Source organism: Patiria miniata, unplaced genomic scaffold, assembly GCF_015706575.1.
Source record: "Patiria miniata isolate m_02_andy unplaced genomic scaffold, ASM1570657v1 HiC_scaffold_30, whole genome shotgun sequence".
NCBI classification, from domain to species: Eukaryota; Metazoa; Echinodermata; class Asteroidea; order Valvatida; family Asterinidae; genus Patiria; species Patiria miniata.
The window spans coordinates 4,047,624-4,070,509 of NW_024037070.1; the positions used below are offsets into that span (position 1 = coordinate 4,047,624).

General features: G+C 40.0%; 1 protein-coding gene across 2 annotated transcripts; it reads right to left on the reverse strand.

The window, feature by feature from the left end:
* Positions 1-22,525, reverse strand: LOC119739447 (probable tRNA N6-adenosine threonylcarbamoyltransferase). 2 transcript variants are annotated; one of them, XM_038214405.1, is made up of 14 exons: positions 22,445-22,525; positions 16,792-16,982; positions 16,155-16,215; positions 13,514-13,572; positions 9,979-10,080; positions 8,904-8,977; positions 8,105-8,200; positions 7,225-7,274; positions 6,408-6,486; positions 5,479-5,544; positions 4,308-4,398; positions 3,465-3,540; positions 2,344-2,442; positions 1-691 (listed from the first exon to the last, which is right to left on the reverse strand). In XM_038214405.1, exons 2-14 carry the CDS (start codon positions 16,904-16,906, stop codon positions 652-654), a joined length of 1,008 nt encoding a protein of 335 aa, XP_038070333.1. In that variant the 5' UTR covers positions 16,907-16,982; positions 22,445-22,525; the 3' UTR covers positions 1-651. The 2 variants fall into 2 exon arrangements, with proteins under 2 accessions (XP_038070333.1, XP_038070334.1); XM_038214406.1 differs by lacking the exon at positions 22,445-22,525 and adding an exon at positions 17,743-17,781 and having other exon boundaries at positions 598-691.
* Between the last annotated feature and the right edge of the window lie 361 nt (positions 22,526-22,886).

The following is a 22,886-nucleotide window of genomic DNA, read 5'->3' on the forward strand; positions in this document are numbered from 1 at the left end:
GGTCCCATGGCCTGATGAACGGGTTAATAATTGTAAAGCGCTTTGAGATCGTTGATACGATGGAAAGCCCTATATAAGCACAATTATTAATGAATTTAATGGGGCTTTTGAAACCCCAGAGGACAAACTTACGCATGCATGAAGTATGCATGGCTAATTATATTCGGAATGTACACAAAGCCGTAGCGTCTTTACATGAGCATCAGGCATCGTCCCTCCCAGTGGTCTCCCCCAACTCTCCCCTTGTACCCGTTGAGGGGGTACTTGTGCACGGAGCCCTAGTGCAACGAGTCTATTCAACACTCAAATCTGTTGTCCTCCGCGCTGGCTTGATAGTTTCAGTCCTTGCCAGATCCTCCAAAGAGTAGACTCTGCTCGGAACAGAAGATGGCACTGTGTGACCACACACAAGAGCTGCAGTGTGTCCGTTGGACGCACTGCTCGCTTGCACCGATTCACACGCATATGGTGCAAAGAACGATGAACTTTTCATCTGTGTTCACAGTGGCAATGGCGTTCCAGTGTCTGTCGTAACTCTCTTTGGCATCAATGAGGTGGTAACCGTGCATGAAGTCAAGCTTGTGCCACAAAAGCCTTGTATGCAACAACGGTGGTCCTACTCATTGTCTTGTCTGCACTCAGCACTGACACTCATTCTCTCCATGTGATATCCACCTCGTCCGTTCTGAATCTGAAAGAATACCATAAAAGACACACAAAAAAAAATTTGATGCTAGAGGATTAAACCATTGCTATGATGTCACACTACTGTTAAAAGTGTGGATTCGGATCTACGAATCTCTTACACTGGTCACAAAGTGTGGATTCAGAACGACGAATCTTTAGTAAAGTGTGGATTCGGAGTTACAAATCCACACTTTGAACACGTCGGACAATTGTTCCCCATAATGAGCCTGAATAGGACCGTCTGCGTGAAAATTTGTTTTCCGAAAATTACCGACACATCTTCACTGTTAGATTCTCTGCCGTCACTGCAAAATCTACTTTTAGTCAGAAAGAAATCGTCGTCTGAACTATCCATTTTGACGTAAGGAGCCTATACACACAAAATGACTTGGTTGTACAGGTGTGGCGATACACATGCTAAACACGCCAGGAAGAAATGTTGCAACCTGATGCCACTTCCGCACTTGTGTACAAAGTCTATGGAGAGTCATTTCAAGTATTTCTTAACAAAATTGGAAACATTTCTCAGTCCCAGATTCATGTCTTATCATTATTTTCGCAACGAATGACCTTCATTGAGATGATATATGAAGAAAAAGTGGCGTCAGGTTGCAACATTCTTTCCAATACTTCTGTTGACGCAATGGTTTCAGTCGAAGAATACACTCGCAAGTGTGGATTCTTAATTTACGAATTCACTCGGCGCTTCGCGCCTCGTGAATTCTTAAATTAAGAATCCACACTTTCTCGTGTATTCTCCTTAACATAAGCTACATCTAAGACAGAAACAATTGTTATAAACATTTGCCTCTTCCAAACATGACGACTTCATGGCTATGTTTATTAGATGATCAGAGGCCGTCCGTCCCTTAACCTGGCTGATATTCTCATTAAAATGTCTTAGGTTTTTAATTTATGACTCCTGAACGTCCAGCACACATGCAAATTCTAACACTGCGACTGTCCTAATGGCATGTACAATGGTTTCTCCATTGAAGGGTGCCCAAACCCCAAACAATATATTTCGTATTTAAAAAAATATGTAGCACCAAAAATAGTAATGACTGGAAAGCCAATTTCGTAAGTTACTTTCAGATGAAAAATTACTGAAATTGCTTACTCCGTTCAAAGAACATCACCACGTAAACGCAACGACCCTAAAACCTGTCTCGTCCAAAAAAAGTAATTTATTGTGTGTTTTGACTGTTTGGAACAACAAAGAAAATGACACAGAATACTTGTTTCAACAACTGTCACAAACTGTAGTACACAATATTTTGATTAACAACCCTGGTTAGGCAAACAATACGATGTATAAAATCTACTTTTTGAAAAGACGGGCCTTCAAAAGGACTTTGTTGCATATTCTTAACGTTTAAACTAAGATTTCATCGCTGGTGATGTTTGAAGACAATTGTGACGACGATTGTTGAAATCGCATTTTTGGACGAGACAGGTTTTGGGGTCATTGAGTTTAAATGGTGATATTCTTTGAACGGATTGAGCAATTTCAGTAATTTTTCCATCTAAAAGTAGCTTATGAAATTGGCTTTCCAGTCATTATCATTTTTGGTTCTACATATTTTTTTAAATATGAAATATATTGTTTGGGGTTTGGGTTCCGCTTTTTTTCACTCACCCTGTATTTTTACCTACCTCTGTGTACACCATGTTTCCTCTAGGGGAGTCCGCTGGCCTGATTGATACATCTCCCAACCAGCCTGCGCTATCATGGCTCCGTTATCAATACAGTACCTGAGAGACAGAGAATGGATTGTCATGATTTAATAACTTGGAATAACGCTTGAACAGCCTCAATGGGAGGCTGCCCATTCCACTGCGGTAACAAGCTTGCTCAATTGTAAATCATTATTACCGCTGCTCAGCATGCCCAGAGTGTATTCATTAAAAATTATATAACTGACATACAGATCCTTGTCATTTGATTGGTGGTACTCACATCATGTGACATTCATTACTGCTCCCATTCACGCCGGGGCTCAAAAAGTCCCATTCGCCCATGGTGAATGGGATTTACTTTTCAATGGTTAGGATCATCCTTGTTCCATGGCACGGTATTTGTGTGCAAATGCATGCTGGTGTGCGCGTTGAGCGTCGCGGGTAGTGCGTTTTGTTCCCAAGAGCCAGTAGCTACAGAGTTGGGTTCAAACATTTCGTGAAGGGGTGGTTTGGAAGAGAGAAATACATTTCCCACGAATTTTGTATTGAAATAAAAGTTCATTTTAACTGTAAATCAAAGGACAAGGATCTGCATGTCAGTTACATAAAACAAATATTGAGTGGCTTTAAATTTTGAAATGCGAGGAATATTATCGCTCGGTAAAATCTGGACTTTTCGCTTCGTGAAATGGAAAAGTCCAGATTTTACCGAGCGATGATATTCCTCCTATTCCACTCTGAGCCACTCAATATTTGTATACCACTGCACATTAGTGAGTTATCCCCTACTGAATTTCTATAATTTTGGCACTACAGGATCACACTCGTTTGTTTATAGTGTAAATTGAGGATTTTCTTGTGTTCCTCTTCCCTTTTCCTTTGTTTATATTTAACTTTTTGGCAACAGCTCTCATTGGTTTTGTACACATTTTCCAAACGAGGAGTCCTCGATTCGATTTCTGTCCTGGATTCATCGATGATGTTGCACGTGTGTGTCCTCGATTGACACCATGAACACGCACATCCCAACACAAGCTCACCTTTACATTTTCATCCTTCAAGTTATTCTAGCTACCTTCTGTCAAAGAATCTCTTACCTTTCATCCGTCGCACACACCACTGCCCCTCGCTCCTCCGCCATGTCCCGCATCATCTGCTGCAATCTCTCATTGCCTAGCAACACCAGAAAAAAGGACCCAAAGATGTCTACACAGTCCTCAAAATGATAACCCATCTTCCCATAATCTACAAGTTGGAACATTGTGTGTTTTGGATTTCAACGGATTCTGGATTGAACAGCCCTGCTTCTATTGCTTTACATGGGCCTTGATGTTCCAATTTTGTTCAAAGAATATACTATAGACCATTATCATGTTGCGGCCATCTTGATTTTTCCCATTCAAATCAACGTAACCAAAGCGAGGCTGGAAGGAAAAATAGTCTGGTTCCTTCTTACACAGACAACACTATCATTCAGTACTGTTATTGGACACAGGGAACATGACTAAAATGGTGGCAGCATGATAAAAGTCTATTGGGTTACTTCACAGTGTTAGATTTTGTGAGAATTTAGTCAGGCTGATCCTTGCATAATGCCATGAATTGTCTCATTCAAACAAAATGAACAGTTGCTTACTACACAAAGCAGAACAATTCCAAAATATTATATTGTGCAGTGAGACAGCATATTGAAACTCAGAAAGTTTGGCATGTATGAAAAGGAACACAATGCTTTCAAATCTTAGCATTAGTTTTTTCTACAAGTTGGCATGGGATTAGAACAAACAAACAATATTCCCTGAAACGTGGACCTTCGTAAGTTCATGTTTGGGAACAAGTAACAGTTCTTGACACAAATGCACAAAATGTTCCTAGACGGAATTGTAGAGGAACATTGCACATTTTTGAGATGCCCCCTTCATCTCTGGGGATCCACTTACAGCCGACTCCTCCGACAATAAGAACCTCACTGGAGCTACAATGGGCCATGGCTCGCTCCGTGATCTCAACAAGCATTGCAAACAATGTCTCCTGTATCAAAAAACAAGGAACAATCAAAAAAGATATCAGATAATACAAGACGACTAAAATGACAGCGTGTTTGATGGAGTGATTTCACAAAATGTGGTCACTTTTATCTCTCGTTATACAGTGCATCCCCAAATACCCGCAACATTTTTTTGCGAGGCTCTAGTGTCGCTGCGGAAACACGTACCGCCATTATTTTTATATCATTTTATAGCTTGGAATCTTAACTTTATCCCTGGTAAGTATTGGCTTGATTTTCAACAGGGTTTTGAAATTATTGGTTTTCAAATAAAGGCACGTCAAAAACAAACTCAACCGATTTCAAGGAAAATCAATCATGCACATTTTTTTTGTGGAAATGTTTCATGTTCATGATGTGACAATCTCGTTGCCTTTTACCTTCTGTGTTTGCTTTTCTTTTTGATCCGTGTAGACTACACCTTAACTGAATTCAAAACATTGTTTTTTTGTTTCAAGTTCAATGTGTTTTTAACAAATCAAATTTTTTTAAATTATTTCAACACATTGTTAAATCGAGTTTGCATCTGATGTACTGCATCATTGCTTTTCCTTGAAATCGGTCGAATTTGTTTTCGACATGCCTTTATTTGACCACGAATAATTAAAAACATTTTTAAATATCAAACCAATACTCACAAGGGATAGAGTTTCAACTATTTAAAATAACGGCGGTACGTGTTTCTGAGCCGACGCTACAGCCTCGCAAAAACAGTTGTGGGTATTTTGGGACGCGCTGTGTACTGCAATGTGCCACCTGTGGCAACAAAATGGGCCTTAAAACCGATAAAATTTGCCACATTTTGGATGTTTTAGCTGGATCAGAAGGGCCACCTAAATGTCCTCTGACTGAGTTTCTGACTGACTGACTGACTGACTGACCGACTCCCCGACTGACTGAGTCACCGAGTATAAAGTCATTGAGTAAAAACAATATCCCAAACTGTCAAAAACTGACCAACTACAGCTGTCCAGCTGCAACGGAAAAGTTGACCAGCGGTCAGACTTGAGGGTTCAGTTGGACTAGGCAAGCCCAGTCAGTTTAACAATTAACAGCTAACTCACCTGTAAAGAGAAGCAAAGATCTTCAGGTGTACACTTTCCAGCCTTCAACTGCTTGTGAGCAGCGTCCTGTGAAAATGAAAAAGTAAGAAAGAAACTCTGAACAAATTCTTGTACTGTGAAATTCCCTATTGATAGATGCACATTTTTTTAAACAGATTTCGCCCTCAACTGTATTGGTTCTAATACGGCAGTGGATGGAGGGGGCTTATCACGCTATATTTAAATGAAAACTTGACTTCTTTTTTTTTATACATCCAGTTATGCCGTTTTCGAAAAGTCAGTTTTGTCTCAGTTTTGGCTTCATCTTTAGCCTCGTGTAATAAAATTGGACATGGACCTCTTTTGAGCTGGAGTTACCCAAGTTGGGGCCAAGAAACATCCTCCAGCCACAGCTGGGGAACAACCCAGAGTTTGGAAACTTTCCATGAAAACACCTGAACCTTACTGTTGTCAACTTTTAAAAAATTCTCATCACACATTATATGTGACCGGCTCCACAAAAAAAGGTATTTTGTCGCAAAAAAAGTGAAATTAAGTTCTGGAGATGACGTATTTGCATATTAATTACTTCCTTGGAGTTCAAATTACACAACTGATAAAACAGGCTTTGCAATAGCTGACTATGTTGTAGAACAACAGAACGATGCACACAAAATGGTTGTTTTTCCCACTTTTTTCACCAAAAACAACATTTCTGTGAATGAAACCTGAGACTGTACATGTAGGTATCAGAGATGTCATTCATAACAAAAAATGAAAAATCACAGTTTGACAAAATTTTCACCCGCTCAATGTTGAGCAGGCTATTACATAATAATGCTCAGAGCGACTTAATACTCTTTTTGTGGAGCCGGTCACATATATTTATGATGGCGCAATTGGCTACTGGAAAAAAAATCAGTTTGGCTCCAAAATGTGCTGAATTTTACCTCAATGTAGGAGAGAATGCCCGAGAAGGAGACATCCATTCCTTTGACTGTGTATGGCAGCTCTATGAAAACCTTTCCTCTAGAAAAAGAAGTAACAGCAAAACTTGATCGATCACAATTTAGAAAAGAACAAAAATTGTATAAAAGGAAAATGCAAATGGGATGTTTTTCCAATTAGAACAGGCACTATTTCCTGAGGAGCATTTCAAGTTTTCCAAAGTTTGGAGACCACCAAGATAAAACTCATCACTTCTTAAAGTTACTGATTTAAAGGTATAGTCCATCATTTGCAATTTGTGCATTTTGTTCGTTTGAAGCAACAAAAGTGCCCAATATCCGAAAAAGGATGCTGAACAACCAATCTGATGAAGTTTCAGCTTAGCTTCAGCTGCATTTTTCGAGAAAAACAACATTCTAAAATCTCGATTTCAAATCAAAAGTTGCTGAATCATGTTTTGAATTGAATTCAGTGTCCGAGACACGTTCTCACTAGCCGGTTGCAGCTACGCGATGTCGCGCACTGATCCGACGAATTACAGCAACCACGTGTGCGTCATGCCAATGCTTGCGCACGCTTCCCCGAATAACAAAACGAACTACTAATTTGCATTTCCTACGGTGCTTCTTAAGAAGCACCGTTGGAAAGGCCTTCTTTCGTTGATTTCTTCAAAACGACAGCTTGCCAGAAAGAATAATTTCACAGGGAGTTTAGTCTCCTTACTATCTTTCAACCAAGTATGTTTTGCAACAATAATTACGCCAGCTCCTTTTTGGATAGCTGCAAATGATGGACTCTGGCTTTAACAGTTCAACTCACCTCTTTGCCATTTGTTCAATGTTGTATCCTGGACTTGGGTCATTTGACAGCTGGAGAAACATTAATAAAAATAGGTATCGGTGTAAATTGCAAAGTACGAACACACAATTTGTTTAAGTATTGCCATCTTCATACCTCTACACAATACAAATTAGTTACAAAAAAACTAGGTAGCATTGCTTACTGAAAGGATGTCTCACAGGGTATTCTTTGCTATTTTAAGTTAGTCAGGATGAATGCACAAAATATTTGCTCCCAAGACATAAATTGTAATGCTTATATAGCGCTTTCAATCGTACCAACAATCTCAAAGTGCTTTACTATAAGCCTTTTCGGAGTTCCAACTGCGCGCATTCGTAACCTGTGACAACGCGCATTATTTGTCTCAAATGCCCTTTGACAGTACCCACAATGCACAAACAGCCTTTTTGTAAAGTCAGTGGCGCGATGTTGTCAAAGGCCATTTGAGACAAACAATGCGCGTTGTCACAGGTTATGAATGCGCAGTTGGAACTCCGAAAAGGCTTATTATTCCCCCGTTCATCAGGTCACGAGACCAAGGGGCAGCCGATATCAGCACACATTCGGTCTTCTACCCCTCACAGGTACCCATTCATACTCCTGGGTGGATAGGGGCAATTGTAGTTAAGTGTCTTGCCCAAGGCCACAAACACCATATTCCAGGCAGGGTTTTGAACCCACGTACCATCATAGATGAGTCAAACGCTGTAACCATTGGACCATGGCATTCTACAAATTTGAGGCATTCGAGTGATACAAAACCATTGCCCTAAATCTCCGCCTGAACGATACGGTCTACAAATTCTACAATTTCTACAAATAAAAGAGCAATTCTACAAAATTAAAAAAAGACAAATACCTTGAGAATTCTTGCAAATCTGTCCAGGCAGTTCCCCACGGCAATATCAATGGTCTCACCAAAGATACGATATCTGTGCTGGGAGTAGGCAATTACCTGAAACAATGCAAAATATCACTTAGCTTTGACAAGGTCATTGGCATCCCTCCAGTGGCAGGCAAACAATTATGGCCAAAAAAAAAGTCTCCGGTTTCTGGTATGCGCGCGTCGCCTTAGCCATGCGCATCGGCAAAATTAAAACGTTTTTTGTAAAAAAATGTAACATGATGTCTCAAAACCCCCAAACTCACTGGTTTGACTGGCATCCTGCTGCTGCACAATTTTAACCTGTTTTTAGATGGAGTTACGATATGGTATAAGCTTTATGAGGCCTCTCTGGGCTCCCATACATTTTGCACAAAATTTAGTCCGGCACCATTTGCAGTCATGAGCCGAGATTTGAAGAAAATAAAAAGTAAAAAAAAAAAAAAAGCCGCGTCGCCGCACCACTTTTTTGGGCAAGCTCCATACAAGAAACTGGAGACTTTTTTTGGGGGGGGGGGCCTAATACAGTATCTATGCTAGGAATACAATGTTGTTTTAGAAACTTAAATATTTAGAAACATGTATTTAGACACGAAGATGACTACCAAAGATCAGTACAGGTAATTGTAGTCGTCGTCAAAAAGGAAACAAAATCTACCAAGATCATGACGATTTTGCCAATATCGTGACCCAGAGGCACTATTCTGATGCCAGACTAGAACTACATGTAGATTCTTGCTTCCTCCTCCAAGCCGGTACTCACTGGTAAACTTACCTGGGTGTTTCCCCCACTGACATACAGCACAGTCGGGTTGTGGGAACCAGTTACCAGCCTCCCCATTTCTATATCTGATATCTTAGTTAAAGGTATAGTCCATCATTTGTAATTTGTGCTATTCTAAAGAAGGGTGCTGAACAGCTAACCTGATGAAGTTTCAGCTCAGCTTCAGCTGTATATTTCGAGAAAAACACCATTCTAGGATCTCGATTTCAAATCAAAAGTTGCTGAATCATGTTTTAAATTGGACCTGAATTCAGCGCCCGAGACACGTTCTCACTGAGCCGATTGCAGCTACGCGATGTCGCGCACCATTCCAACCAATTATAGCAACCACGCGCGCGTGTGCGTCGTGCCAACGCTTGCGCACACTTCGCCTATTGAAAAAAACAAACTACTAATGGAAATTTCCAAGGGTGCTTCTTAAGATGCACCGTTGAAAAGGCCTTCTTTCGTTGATTTCTTCAAAATGACAGCTTGCCAGAAAGAATAATTTAAGTTTAGTCCCCTTACTATCTTTCAACCAAGTATGTTTTTCAACAATAAATACGCCAGTTATTTTTTGGATAGCTGCAAATGATGGACTCTGGCTTTAAAGAAACACATGCATAAACTACTCCAGTTTCTGGTCTCAGTTAATTTCATAACCATTGAAGGACATTTAAAAGCTGTGAGTCAGAAACCTGGCTCTGCCAGTTTTATTTCAAAATTGACCGAAAGGAATTGCAGGATTTTACAGAATTTAGGAAGGCACGCGGCCACTGTTCACTCGCAAGGCCCCCCTCAATGGAGAAACCATTGTGCACGCTATTGTACAAAGCAACTGCCCCGTGACGGATTATCTGAACAATAGCTAGCTCAATGCTTTCGCCATTGAAGGGGGCCTTCGTGATAGAATTGTTATCATGCCCTGATTGGTCTATTGGCTAGCCACCATTACCTTCCATGAAAAACAACCTCACTTGACTGGGAAGTACATGAACAAGGAATAGGCCACTGGTTTCGTGCACAGTGGTGGATTTCGGAGGATATGCAAGGGATTCCGAGCGTAAGGTTTTACGATTAAGGATACGCCCGATGCAATGGTTGACGCCTATGATGGGAACGTCCCACAGCTGAGCTATGGTTCTTGCTACAACGGCGGTGGAAATTAGTGGCGCTGCCATACCTGGTCCTGAACCAAAGAAAAAGAAGAGAACATTAAATGTTAGTCTTGCACACCTTATCATTTGCAACGTCCAAAGGTTTCCCATAATTATCACAAAGGGTAGCAAAGTCAATTGCAAGTTTTGGCAGAATTTGGAATTTTCTTGACATTCTCAAATTGGACTCCATTCAAACACAATCAGAGATGCCAACTTTACAGACTACAAAATAGTAATGATTCTTCCTGCAAAGAGTAATGCTAATGTAAATACATAGGACAACAGGCAAGTTTAAGAGTAACCACAGTACTTTTCAGAGTAACCACAATGTTGGCATATAGGACAGCTGGAATTTTCAAGAGTACCGTAATTTCCTGCGGATAAGGCGCGCGGCGGATAAGGCGCAGGTCCCTAAAATCACCCCAAAAAAATTCAAACGCCAACAGATAAGGCGCACCGCCGCATAAGACGCATGTTTGACCGCACACAGAAGAACACCAGGCGTCACCCGGTGTCGGTACATCGCCACAAAGGGGCCATTGTGTTGCCTTAGAATGATCACACTATTCGGAGGATGAATTAAGCCGTGTCCGCACTGGACTTTTTTTTTGGAAGGTTTTACCGAGACGATAGTAAAATGAGAAATGGTCAAATGTGACCACTGTCCGCACTTGGACTTTCGACACGGGAAAATTTACCCAGACCGCGTGGGAGAAGTAACCGAGCTGTCACAGTGTCAGTATAATTACTCACCGTACACAGAAAACAAATTGCCGATCACATTTTCAGCCGCCGATACGCACAGTAATATTACACACGCCATTTGCATGCACAACATAATCGTTTACACGATATTATTTCATCTTGACACGCTAAATCTTGACGAAAAGGCCTGTAATTCTGACGCATTTGTGATGCACGTCGTCGAAGCCATGCCGCTGTACGATGTTCCGTGCGGCAGCAGTGCCATCAGTATTCGTTGGTTCCCATCGCATGCTTACAGAATCGAAGCTATGATGTGGGCCAGGAACCAGTGACTACGGCCTACGTACGGTACCGGACCATGATGTTCCGTGCATGACTACAGTAGCATATCAGGACGAATTTGGATCGTAGAAAATAACATACATCGGTGGAGAAAGAGAATTTCCGCAAATTAATTCTCAGAACGTGATCTCTCTTCTCTGTGTATGTATTTGTCCGTTGAAATATATATTTTAACGAGATTTTACCGCTCGGACTTGATGATACACCGCAGCGTGTTTCTACAAAATGTTCGGCCACACGTGCACTGAGGTTCGTGCGGTCTCTGTATGCATAACATGGCGCTCGGGCCGGAAGTACGCTTTCCTGAGCCGCTTTTACCGACTCGCACTGTTTTCATCTTGATCTTCAGGCTTGCAGACTTCGAAGATATCCTGTACAATAAACACCCTCAACGTTCACACAATAGAACTTGAGTGAATGCGATTTCCAAACGTTTAAGTAATTCTGATTGCAGCATTTTCGAAATGAAAAAACGGCCACAAAGAAAAACGTTTGTATGACGGCATTGTTGGAACGAAAGCACGATCACTAAGGGGGATCAACGCATTGCGGCATTGTTGGAATGAAAGCACGATCATGGGGGATCAACACATCGCGGCATTGTTGGAATGAAAATACAGTCACAATGTCTGGAGAGTTGAGCCTTGGTTGACCGCATTATTGATTGCGGCATTGAAAGAATTCTTCACACAAAGACCGTCACTTTGAACTCAAGCGACACCAGATAAGGCGCACCTGTAGATAAGGCGCAGCCATGTTTTTGTGGTCTAGAAAGTCAGATAAGACGCGTCTTATCCGCAGGAAATTACGGTAGTAACATGCCTCAAAATCCTAATAATTACTCCAAAATTGGCATCTCTGCACAATAAACCTAACCTTACCAACTCCCATCAGAATCCATCCCCCCCCCCTCCCCCCCCCCCCCCCCATTTTGGGTAATATTGGCAGGTATTAAACCATGTGTACCGAGTCCATCAAAATCCACCAGCACCAGCGGTGGATTTCAACAGATGTGGTCCTGAAGCCATCAAAATACACCAGCACCAGTGGTGGATTTCAACAGATGTGGTCCTGAAGCCATCAAAATCCACCAGCACCAGCGGTGGATTTCAACAGATGTGGTCCTGAAGCCATCAAAATCCACCAGCACCTGTGGTGGATTTCAACAGATTTGGTCCTGAAGCCATCAAAATTCACAAGCACCAGTGGAGGGTTTCAACAGATTTGGTCCAAAATCCACCAGCACCAGTGGTGGATTTCAACAGATTTGGTCCTGAAGCCATCAAAATTCACAAGCACCAGTGGAGGGTTTCAACAGATTTGGTCCTGAAGCCATCAAAATCCACCAGCACCAGTGGAGGATTTCAACAGATTTGGTCCTGAAGCCATCAAAATCCACCAGCACCAGTGGAGGATTTCAACAGATTTGGTCCTGAAGCCATCAAAATCCACCAGCACCAGTGGTGGATTTCAACAGATTTGGTCCTGAAGCCATCAAAATTCACAAGCACCAGTGGAGGGTTTCAACAGATTTGGTCCTGAAGCCATCAAAATCCACCAGCACCAGTGGAGGATTTCAACAGATTTGGTCCTTAAAGCCATCAAAATCCACCAGCACCAGTGGTGGATTTCAACAGATTTGGTCCTTAAAGCCATCAAAATCCACCAGCACCAGTGGTGGATTTCAACAGATTTGGTCCTTAAAGGGAATGTACATCATTGGCTTTTACTGTAATTTTCAGAAATGAACTATTTGAGGGGTTAGTATAATAGATCAAATATTGTTTAACTGACATGTTTGAAGTTTTGTGTTCGAAAATGATTGACAAACCAAGAAAAACTAAATTGTTTAAGTAGTCTGGTTCCCTTACTCCACTGAAGATAAAATGGATCAATTTATAGATGTTGGAATATTGTAAGGTAAGGGAACCAGTCTAGCTGGCCTGCACCCGTTCATGAACATGTAACCAATAGCAAACAAAATTTGGACTGAAAAAAATTGTAAATTTGGAGCAGTAGTTGAAAAATAGTTAGGTTTTTCCAACGGTGGTCGGCCGATCACCGTTGGAAATGTATACAAAAATACCATTTTCTTGAAAATGACTTCACACCAGGTGCCATAATTTTACAGGATACTTTAGACTGTCATTTACCAACATCCTAGTAAGGTATTTTGTAAAAACTTGTTATTTTTATTTTTCGATGTTTGCAAATGTTGTATATTCCCTTTAAGTTTAAGCATTATGTGAAGCAGAGTGAGTGATGGATTTTAATAGACGGACATGGTCTTCTACATAGTAAAAGTAAGTAGGGAGGTAGGGTTTTAAACGGAGGACACAGTAAATTGTGGTGGTTGTTATTCTACACGGTTCATCAATTCAATATAATAGACAAATGATTTGTGTAACATCAAACCTTTGGTGTAGCAAACGCAATCGATGTCTTCTGGTTTCAGCCCAGCCTCATCCATACACCTGCCAATGCAACCAAACCATTGGTTTTAAAGGGAATGTACAACATTTGCTTTTGCTGCAATTTTCAGAAATAAATGGACTTGGAGGATTAGTGTGTTGTAGCAAATATTGTTCAACTGACTTGTTTCACGTTTTGGGTTCGTAGATGCTTGAAAAACCAAGAAAACCAATCATGTTCTTGTAGTCTGGTTCCCCGAACCCCACTTAATATGAAACAGAGCAATTTATAGACTTTGGGAATTGTATGGTCAGAGAATCAGTCTGGCAGGCTTGTACTCCTTAACAGGTGTGTAATAAATTGCAAAGAAAATGCGGAACACCTAAATATGAAAATTCGGAGCAGTTTTTGAAAAAAAGCCAGTTTTCTCCAACGCTGGTCAGCCGACCAGCCTTGGCAAAATGCAAATTTTCTTGAAAATGTCAGCACACCGGGAGCCATGATTGTACAGGATGCTTTAGACTGTCATTCCCTAAAAATTCAGTATGGTCTTTCGTGATAATTCAATCATTTCGTTTTTTGATGTTTGCAAATGTTGTATCTTCCCTTTAACAAAATGTCCACCCTGCTCTCTGAAAAATGTCTCGCTTCAATGGCAACTAAATCCCATTGTTTTTCCTGCCTTTGTTGACAATGTTTAATTTGTATAAGATCAATAACGACACACTTATAAGCATGAAGAAATGGACGACACACTGGATGAACGTAACGTATTTTGGGATGTCATAACATGGGGAGATCATATTTATGGAAAGAGACTTGAATATTCATAACATACAATGTTCAGATTTTCAAAGCTCACCTTGGTACATATCCATGCTGTGTACTGATGGCTATGCCTAATAAAATTTTCTGTTTTCTGCTTTGTGACATCCACACTTCAATGGGCTTAATTTCGCCATGGAAAATCCACACTTCAAACATTAAACCATCACTGGAGAGAAGATCTCCACTTTTATCAGTATAGTCCGGTAAGAACTGACAACCCTGACATGTTAGTAAACAACCAAGTTTTCACTCAGAAACCTTTATATGGCTGTCATTAACACACACACAAAATTCACCCAATTTTGTCCGTGGGGAAATATTATTTTTAAGCTCTTAAAAATGCGCCCGAAATGCCCTCGACCCAATTACTGATGCCAAGTAGGAACAACACTAAGCCAATGCAGGTTCATCATAAGTTGGTTAGATTCCAGTAAGGGCAGTGGAGCATGGCGGCTTCAAAAACACATGCACAACCCAGCAAGTGAGTGTTTATGGTGTAAATTGATGACACGCACGTACAACATCATCGATGAATCGAGGACAGAAACTGAATTGAGGACTCTTCGGTTGGAAAACATGTACAAAACCAATGAGAGATGTTGCGGGAAAAGTTAAGGTACATGTACAAACAAAGGAAAAGGGGAGAGGAACAAAAGAAAATTCTCGATTTACACCATAAACAAACGTGCTAGTGTGTGGGGTTTGGTGTGTTGAGGCCTGAATTGGGGTGGGCGAGACCCAATACCTCCCCCTTTTTTTGCGCATGCTAATGGTATTCGTCAGAAAAAAAATGTAATTAGTTTTTTTTTTTGGTATTTATTACCCTAGGGCCATCTCTGGAAATTGTGAACAGTTTTGGGGGCAGTAGCCATTTTGTATTTTGATGATGACAACAATGACGACAATGACATTCTTAAAATGCTGTTTTTCGTAATAATGTTGGTTCATTCAGTTATTGTCATTTTATATCAGTTCGGCTTGAAAAAATGCAGGGATCCTTTCCCAATTATTCAAGGGGGTGGATTTCGCTTATAGGTGTTGCAGATACATGTACATGCCTTTCAATATTGTTCGCCCGTTTTGTTTTTTAATTGAATAAAATATTTCCCCACTGTTGATTTTGGTTGAATTTTTATGGGAGGTAGCTGGAGTCCCAATAAACACATCGCCACCAAAATTTGCCTGTTAACTAACATGTCAGGGTCCTCCTCAATGCTCACTGGACTAATATTTAAAACCCATCTTCGTTCAGCTGCCCAAAGTGTCCGTTTTGTCCATAGAGCTATATTAGATTACTAGAGCGCTAACTCGATGTACATGAACAAAGTAATGCCTGATGGGCGCATCCATGTTTGTGCACAAACCTATGGAAAACTCGAAATTTTGTAAGGCTTTTGTACGGCTATTTGCATATCTGCGTTTGTATTCCATACCGGTGCGCGTCATCGAAGCCGATACGCCCAAAACCGAAATGCACAATCAGCAAATGAGCGTTTCATTTTGCTCTACGCAAACAGCGCAATGTGTGCGCGTCCCTCCGCTGCAGATGCTTTTTGCCTTGACGTTTTTTAAACTGTCATGACGCGCTTAAGTTGTTTGCGTATGTTCTACTTGCGCGTTGCATTTAGAGTACACTTTTAAAATTCAATCCATCTATTTTGATTGTCTTCTACAAACACGCACATAAATTCAAAATGTCTGCGCCTAGAGGGGCTTCAAAGCGTCTCCGCGCGCAAGAATGAGGAGTTAGCGCTCTAGTAATTTAATATAGCTCTATGGTTTTGTCTGACAAAACACTTCGCACATGTCCACTTACTTCTTTAAAATCTCGATAGCATGAGCCCGGTGATGCTTGGCAGTCTCCCGTGGCATGAATCCTAAGCATAAAGAGACATGTATCGGATTTACGTCTTTAAACACTTCTTCAAATATCAGCTGCAATACTGTACTAATCCACTGGCCTTGTCTCTTAATACATTCAACAATTACATTTAAGCAAAACCAAATTCCTTAACTAACTATCCCCTCTATCAAAAAGTGTGACTCTTTTAGGAGATCAGAAATTCTCATTTATTAACCCTAACAATCCCCATCCAGTCAAACTCCAACACCAGGGTTTGTTGGAATCTGTTGGAGTGGGTACTGCACTAGTAAACTGATTATGCTTTACATGGGGTCAGGCATACCACCATAATCAGAGTCCAACAGTTTGGGTGTTGAGTTTACCGTACGGTGTTGGAATTTGAAGGAGTGAGGAAGGTTCCTAGTAATTCACTCCAGGGGGTAGGGTTAATAATCAAGCAGCTATGTAAATATTAGAAAACCTATAAAAATGCCATAAATTTTGAGCCATCAAACACAACAGAGAGCCAAAAATCCTTTGTCTGTTAGATGAAATTTTTGCCTGACAATCTAAAAAGGTTGTTTGAACCTCTCGAGTCTTTCAACCTTACCATGCCCTGGTGGTGTGATGTAGGTATGTCTAGGATTGGATAGTACAACCCCATCCCTGACAATCCCGATACCAATCTTGTTGGCGCTCCCTTCAAAACCAATGATGGTTGGCATCTTAGAGCAAGATGGGACTCTCTAGCTCAGAATGGATGCAGACTTCTGGGACTCAGACTTCAGGGGTCAGCAGACACTGAAAAAGAAAATCAGGCCACTTTCAGTCACCCTTAAACAATGGAAGTCCGAGTACCTTTTGACCCTACAACTCTTCTTTGACATGCTGGTTGGAAAGAGTGGCTTTAGCTGAAGTTCTACTACACAAGGGTCTTTTAAAAATGTAAGAGGGCACTGTTTGGAAAGTTTTCCTTACAAGGCCTCCACTTTATCTACCGCCAAACACATCAATTTTCACCTCACCTTGTGATTTCATTTTTGTCAAGTATTTTGCGTGATTTTTGTGGTGAACTTTGACATTGTCACTTTGACAATATTTCCGTTGTGGGACGCTAGTACGAAAGACCAACATCCCAAATGTCAAAAAAGGAGTTCTAGTGCCCCAGTTAGTGGGACTAATTTAGGCTTAATTTGTAGGGTTTTTAGCTGAAGAAGCATACTCACCCTCTTTATAGGCTAATCAGAAAGTGCTGCCTTTTTCAGATGTCTATTTTTCGTGAAATTTCCAGATTCGTTTGCACACGTTTGCATATCAAAATTTCAACATGAAATTTCATGAAAATTAGACATCCGGAAAAGGCAGCACTTTCTGATTAGCCTAGTCCGAGTAACAAGGACTCTACGGATCGCTTTTTTTACATTTGGACATGGGCTTAGCCCCATAAATGTGGCCAATTTACTGGACTACCTCCGTAAACATAGGCCACACTTCCACCGGGAAAAATTCCAGACTCGATCGTCAATTTATCTGCCGCCAAACATATTAATGTTCATCTCACCTTTTGATTTCAACCAAGAGGAATCAAGGAAGCTGTGTTAAGGTGAAAAAAAAGTTTGACAAAATGTGTTTTTAGAGCACATTTTGGATGCACACATCGTGCAGAACTAAGTTGAAGCAGCCGGTCAACAGCAATGCATGACATCGACAACCATGACGTCGCATGAGTCGGCCAATGATAGTGCAATACGTCATTATGAATATTTATTTTCTCATGAATATTTAGTTTATTTCAATGGCTACTTCAAATACGTCCAAAGATTCATCATTGCAACAGCAATCGTGCGCGGCCTAGCAGTTAAGAGTCTCGTGTGTCAAGCAAGAGTCCGTGGTTCGAATCTCGATGAAGTAGGCCTAAGTGACTGATTGATAAATAGAAGTAAAGGAAAGGAGAAGATGAAAGTAGAGGAGGGAATGTGGAGGGAATAACCATACAGGACGCAACTTTTGGCGCTTGAAAATTAATTGAAAAAAGTGGCGATCGAGTATGGAATTTTTTCCCTTCCACCATGTACAAAAACATGTCGAACTTTGTCAAATTTTGATTTTCACATTTACATGTAGGCTTAGTTTGTAGTTGGGTCTGTCCACAATAAATGTCACAACTGCACAACATGAAAAATAGCTCTCATTTAAACCATGTTAAAAGTCAAGAAATAAACTTCAATGATTGTAGTAGTAGTCATTCAATAGTAGAGATATAGTGTACATAATAATAAAGGATTTGGATGTTAGTTGTTGAAATAATGAGAAATTTGATAAAAATGTCCAGCTTTTTTTGGGGAGTCCTGGTGGGACATGTATATAACTGTGTGTACTCATGTTTTTCAGGTTATGTAAAATAGGCATTAAAATGAGGGAAAAAACAGTTCATGGGTACTGAAAATGTTATAGATGAGATATAAGTTGAAATCAAAAGCTCTATGTTTTTTTTAAAATTAGTTTAAACAGGAATTTAAATGCAGAAAATTCAGCAATCACGTATGTCACGGCGTCTGTCCACAGAGTGACAAATGTGATACATGCTGTTTTTTCCATGTTATCAACAGCTAACTTCAACAAAACATGTACATTTTGCTGAGGAAACTGCTCACCTTTAATGCATATAATTTTTTGTGGCTTTTTGTTCAGTTTAGAAACAAAAACACGGATCCATGTAAAAGAAATACAAATGTCTGTCCATTTTTGATCACGTATGTCACATGATTTAATTTCTTGCCAACCATAAAAATCTTTAAAGACTAGTCTTATGAGTGCACATACATTGATAACAAAGGTATGTGCAATACAACTGCCATAATTTTTTTATTAGAAGTCAGTCCATTTTGTTGAACAGAGATTGAGAAGATCGTCTGTCCTCAGCTCCCAGGAAGGTGACATACGTGATACTATAGTGTACATGCACATGTCTGTCCATGTAACAAACGTTGAAACAAAAACTACATGGTGTTCATCTAAAATAAAGTAAGTCTTTATGTAATTAAGATTATTATAAACTAATTTAGAAAAATATTGGCTTACATGTATGATCAATACTGTTTTCATTCTTAAATTTGACTTTAAAACACAAAAAGTCTGTCCATGTGACAAACATGATAAATGAGTCTGTCCTTGTGACAAACGTGATTCATTGAAACAAAATTACACGCTGTTCATCTATTGAAGTAGTCTTTATGCAAATAAAATGATCACAAATTAACTTGAGAGAATAGTTAAAACGTTTGGGTAATTATCAGTCACATTTTTATTTCTAGATAGAAATTTTATACACAATACATGTATGTCTGTCCATGTGACAAACGTGATGTTTAATACACGTCAGCATTTATTCATGGTAATTTAATTATGTGGGTTGATTAGTCTTAAGAGATTGGAAATAGGAGTTTACAGGGGCCTTTAATGTTAAAATTATAATTTATTTTCTAAAAAAATTAACTAAGAAATTGTTTTGTCTGTCCATGTGACAAACATGACGCCCAATGTCTGTCCATGTAACAAACATGATATCAAAAACATGTCAGTATTTCTCACTTTCAGGTTATCACAGATTGACTGGCCAACGTAAACAAAATCTGCATAGGATTTTTAGGGCACTTACAACTCTGGTGTGATGAAAAAGGTCATCTTCGAGAAACAAATGAATCGTTCAAGCTGTTTTGTCTGTCCCAGTGACAAACGTGATTTTCTCTGCATCATCCACCTTGTAAATCCTGAAGAAAGACTACAGTCTCTTTGAAAGTTCCTTGAATATTAACATTGGGGTAGTAAATGACACCATATCAAGTGTGATTGAATTATATGTAATTTTGTGAAAACTAGGATGAAGCGAAGAAATATGTCTGTCCCTGTGACATACGTTATGTCTTCAAGATTAACTTGCCATAACTTCTTAAACACTTTTTGAATTATCTTGGCCTTTCTTGGTTAACAAGCATACACATGGATGTTAAACACAAACCAAAAAAGAGGGGGGAATTTTGTTGTTAAAATTTCTCCAGCAATGTCACACAGTTGTGACATTTACTGTGGACAGACCCATTTCTGTTTGCTTGAGAAGCATACTCACCCTCTTTATAGGCTAATCAGAAAGTGCTGCCTTTTCAGGATGTCTAATTTTCATGAAATTTCATGTTGAAATTTTGATAAGCAAACGTGTGCAAACGAATCTGGTAATTTCACGAAAAATAGACATCTGAAAAAGGCAGCACTTTCTGATCAGCCTATATAGAGGGTGAGTATGTTTCGGGTAATCCTTACTTTTAGGACCCCTTTCCTATATAAGGTTAAAAGACTCACCAAAACAGCTGACTAAATGACACTCAAAAGTGACATTCTGATATTTATTGACACATTTGAACATTTGGCAATGACACCTCTTGAATATCAGCAGATTTGATTTTGTAGAAAGAGGGCAGGGTTTTGATTTATGAGGGGTTAAAGACGACGATGAAAAACAGAAAATAAATTTAAAAAGCAAGATGGCGAACTGCAAAAAAAGGTAGGAAAGTCACATTTTCTTTGAAAGTGCTTTCAAAATTATAACTAGGCCTACATCATACATGTAACATGAGTTTGTCTGAAGAAAAAAGACTTCTTTAGCCTGCAAAAGTCACTTTGGTACTGGACAGTCATCTGCAAAAGTCAGTTTTGAACAGAACTCGTACAAAATAGAGGTGTCCTAAAAGTAAGGATTACCACGGAAAAAATTCCGTACTCGGACGTCACTTTTTTCAATTAATTTTCTAGCGCCAAAAGTTACATCATTTATGGTTATTCCTCCACTTTCCCTCCTCTACTCTCACCCTCTCCTTTCCTTAATTTCTATTTATTAATCAGTCAGTTACTTCATCGGGATTCGAACCTCTGACGCTTGCTTGATACACGAGACTCTTAACCGCTAGGCCGCGCACGATCGCTGTTGCAATAATCAATCTTTGGACGTATTTGAAGTATCCATTGAAATAAACTAAATATTCATGAGAAAATAAATATTCATAATGACGTATTGCACTATCATTGGCAGGCTCATGCGACGTCATGGTTGTTGATGTCACGTGTATAACGTACCGCTGTCTTTCAGCCACTACAATCAGTTTTGACCGGCTGCTTCAAGTTAGTTCTGCAGGACGTATGCATCCAAAATGTGCTCTAAAAACACATTTTGAGTAAAATTTTTCACCTTAACACAGCTTCCTGGATTTCTCTTGGTTCAAATGACAAGGTGAGGTGACAATTAATATGTTTGGCAGCAGATAAATTGACGTCCGAGTATGGAACTTTTCCCATTACCACGTTTCTTAAGCAAGAAAAACTACAAATTAAGCCTAAATGTGAAAATCAACATTTGACAAAGTTCGACATATTTTTGTACATGGTGGATGTGTGGCCTATGTTTACAGAGGTAGTCCAGTAAATTGGCCACATTTATGGGGCTAACCTGGGCTTAGCCCCATAAATGTGGCCTATTTACTGGACTGCCTCCGTAAACATAGGCCACACATCCACATGTACAAAAATCGTGTCGACGGAGCCAAATTTTGATTTTCACATTTAGGCTTAGTTTGTAGGTTTTTTTTGCTTTAGAAGCATACTCACCCTCTTTACAGGCTAATCAGAAAGTGCTGCCTTTTTCAGATGTATATTTTTCGTGAAATTTCCAGATTCATTTTTACACGTTTGCGTATCAAAATTTCAACATGAAATTTCACAAAAATTAGACATCTGAAAAAGGCAGCACTTTCTGATTAGCCTGTAAAGAGGGTGAGTATGCTTCTAAAGCAAAAAAAACCTACAAACTAAGCCTAAATGTGAAAATCAAAATTTGGCTCCGTCGACACGATTTTTGTACATGTGGATGTGTGGCCTATGTTTACGGAGGCAGTCCAGTAAATAGGCCACATTTATGGGGCTAACCTGGGCTATGCTCTGCACCAAGACTAAGCTGAAGCTAGCCCCACTAGTGTGGCCGTCGGTATGCTGCGGTTCAGCGCAGCATACCGACGGCCACACTAGTGGGGCTAAGCTGAAGCATGCTAAGTGTGTTGTGTTGTATTGTGTCGCATCCTTTTCGTGAAAATGGATACAGCACACATTGAGCATTTCATTTGACGCTTAGCATTTAGTACAAGTACTGCAATACATTTCGTTGACTTTTATTAAGTAAAACAAAAGTGTTTTGATACTACTACTACTAGGCCACCTACCTGTAATTGCCTGAACTATCCAGTCGTCTCTACAATACAACTCCCGAGGCCTAATCCTACCCATGTCCAGCGCGCGATAATAGCGCCCTCATGTGTCAGGGAATGAAAGTCTCATGAAAACTTTGGCGTAAAAAGCTTTGCCAAAGTACGGAAACGTATTTACCGCCACCCAGTATTTACCCCCCCCCCCCCCCAAATATTGTGTAAAGACTGCCTTTTTTCTATTCAAATGCCATTTTTTTTCAATGGGCTTACCCCCCAATAATTTGTAAAGAGTGCCGTTTTGTCTGACCAAGTCCCCTTTTCCAAAAAGAAGTCGTGCCCTTTTTTGTGTGGCATCTGCCGTTTTGGGTGCCCGTTTTCAGAATTGCGCACATGTATCAATAATTGTCGGTTTTGAACAGCGCCCCCATCGACAGATTTTTGATTTTACGGAGGCCAA

Bases quoted from the DNA above. Each gene is read 5' to 3' on its own strand.
- LOC119739447 (XM_038214405.1), bottom strand. From the start codon at position 16,906: ATGCCAACCATCATTGGTTTTGAAGGGAGCGCCAACAAGATTGGTATC. The intron at 7,275-8,104 runs GTATTTGTCTTT...ATGTTTCTCCAG, and splicing joins GATTTGCAAGAATTCTCAAG to CTGTCAAATGACCCAAGTCC. The intron at 2,443-3,464 runs GTAAGAGATTCT...TCTGTCTCTCAG, and splicing joins GTGTGTGCGACGGATGAAAG to GTACTGTATTGATAACGGAG.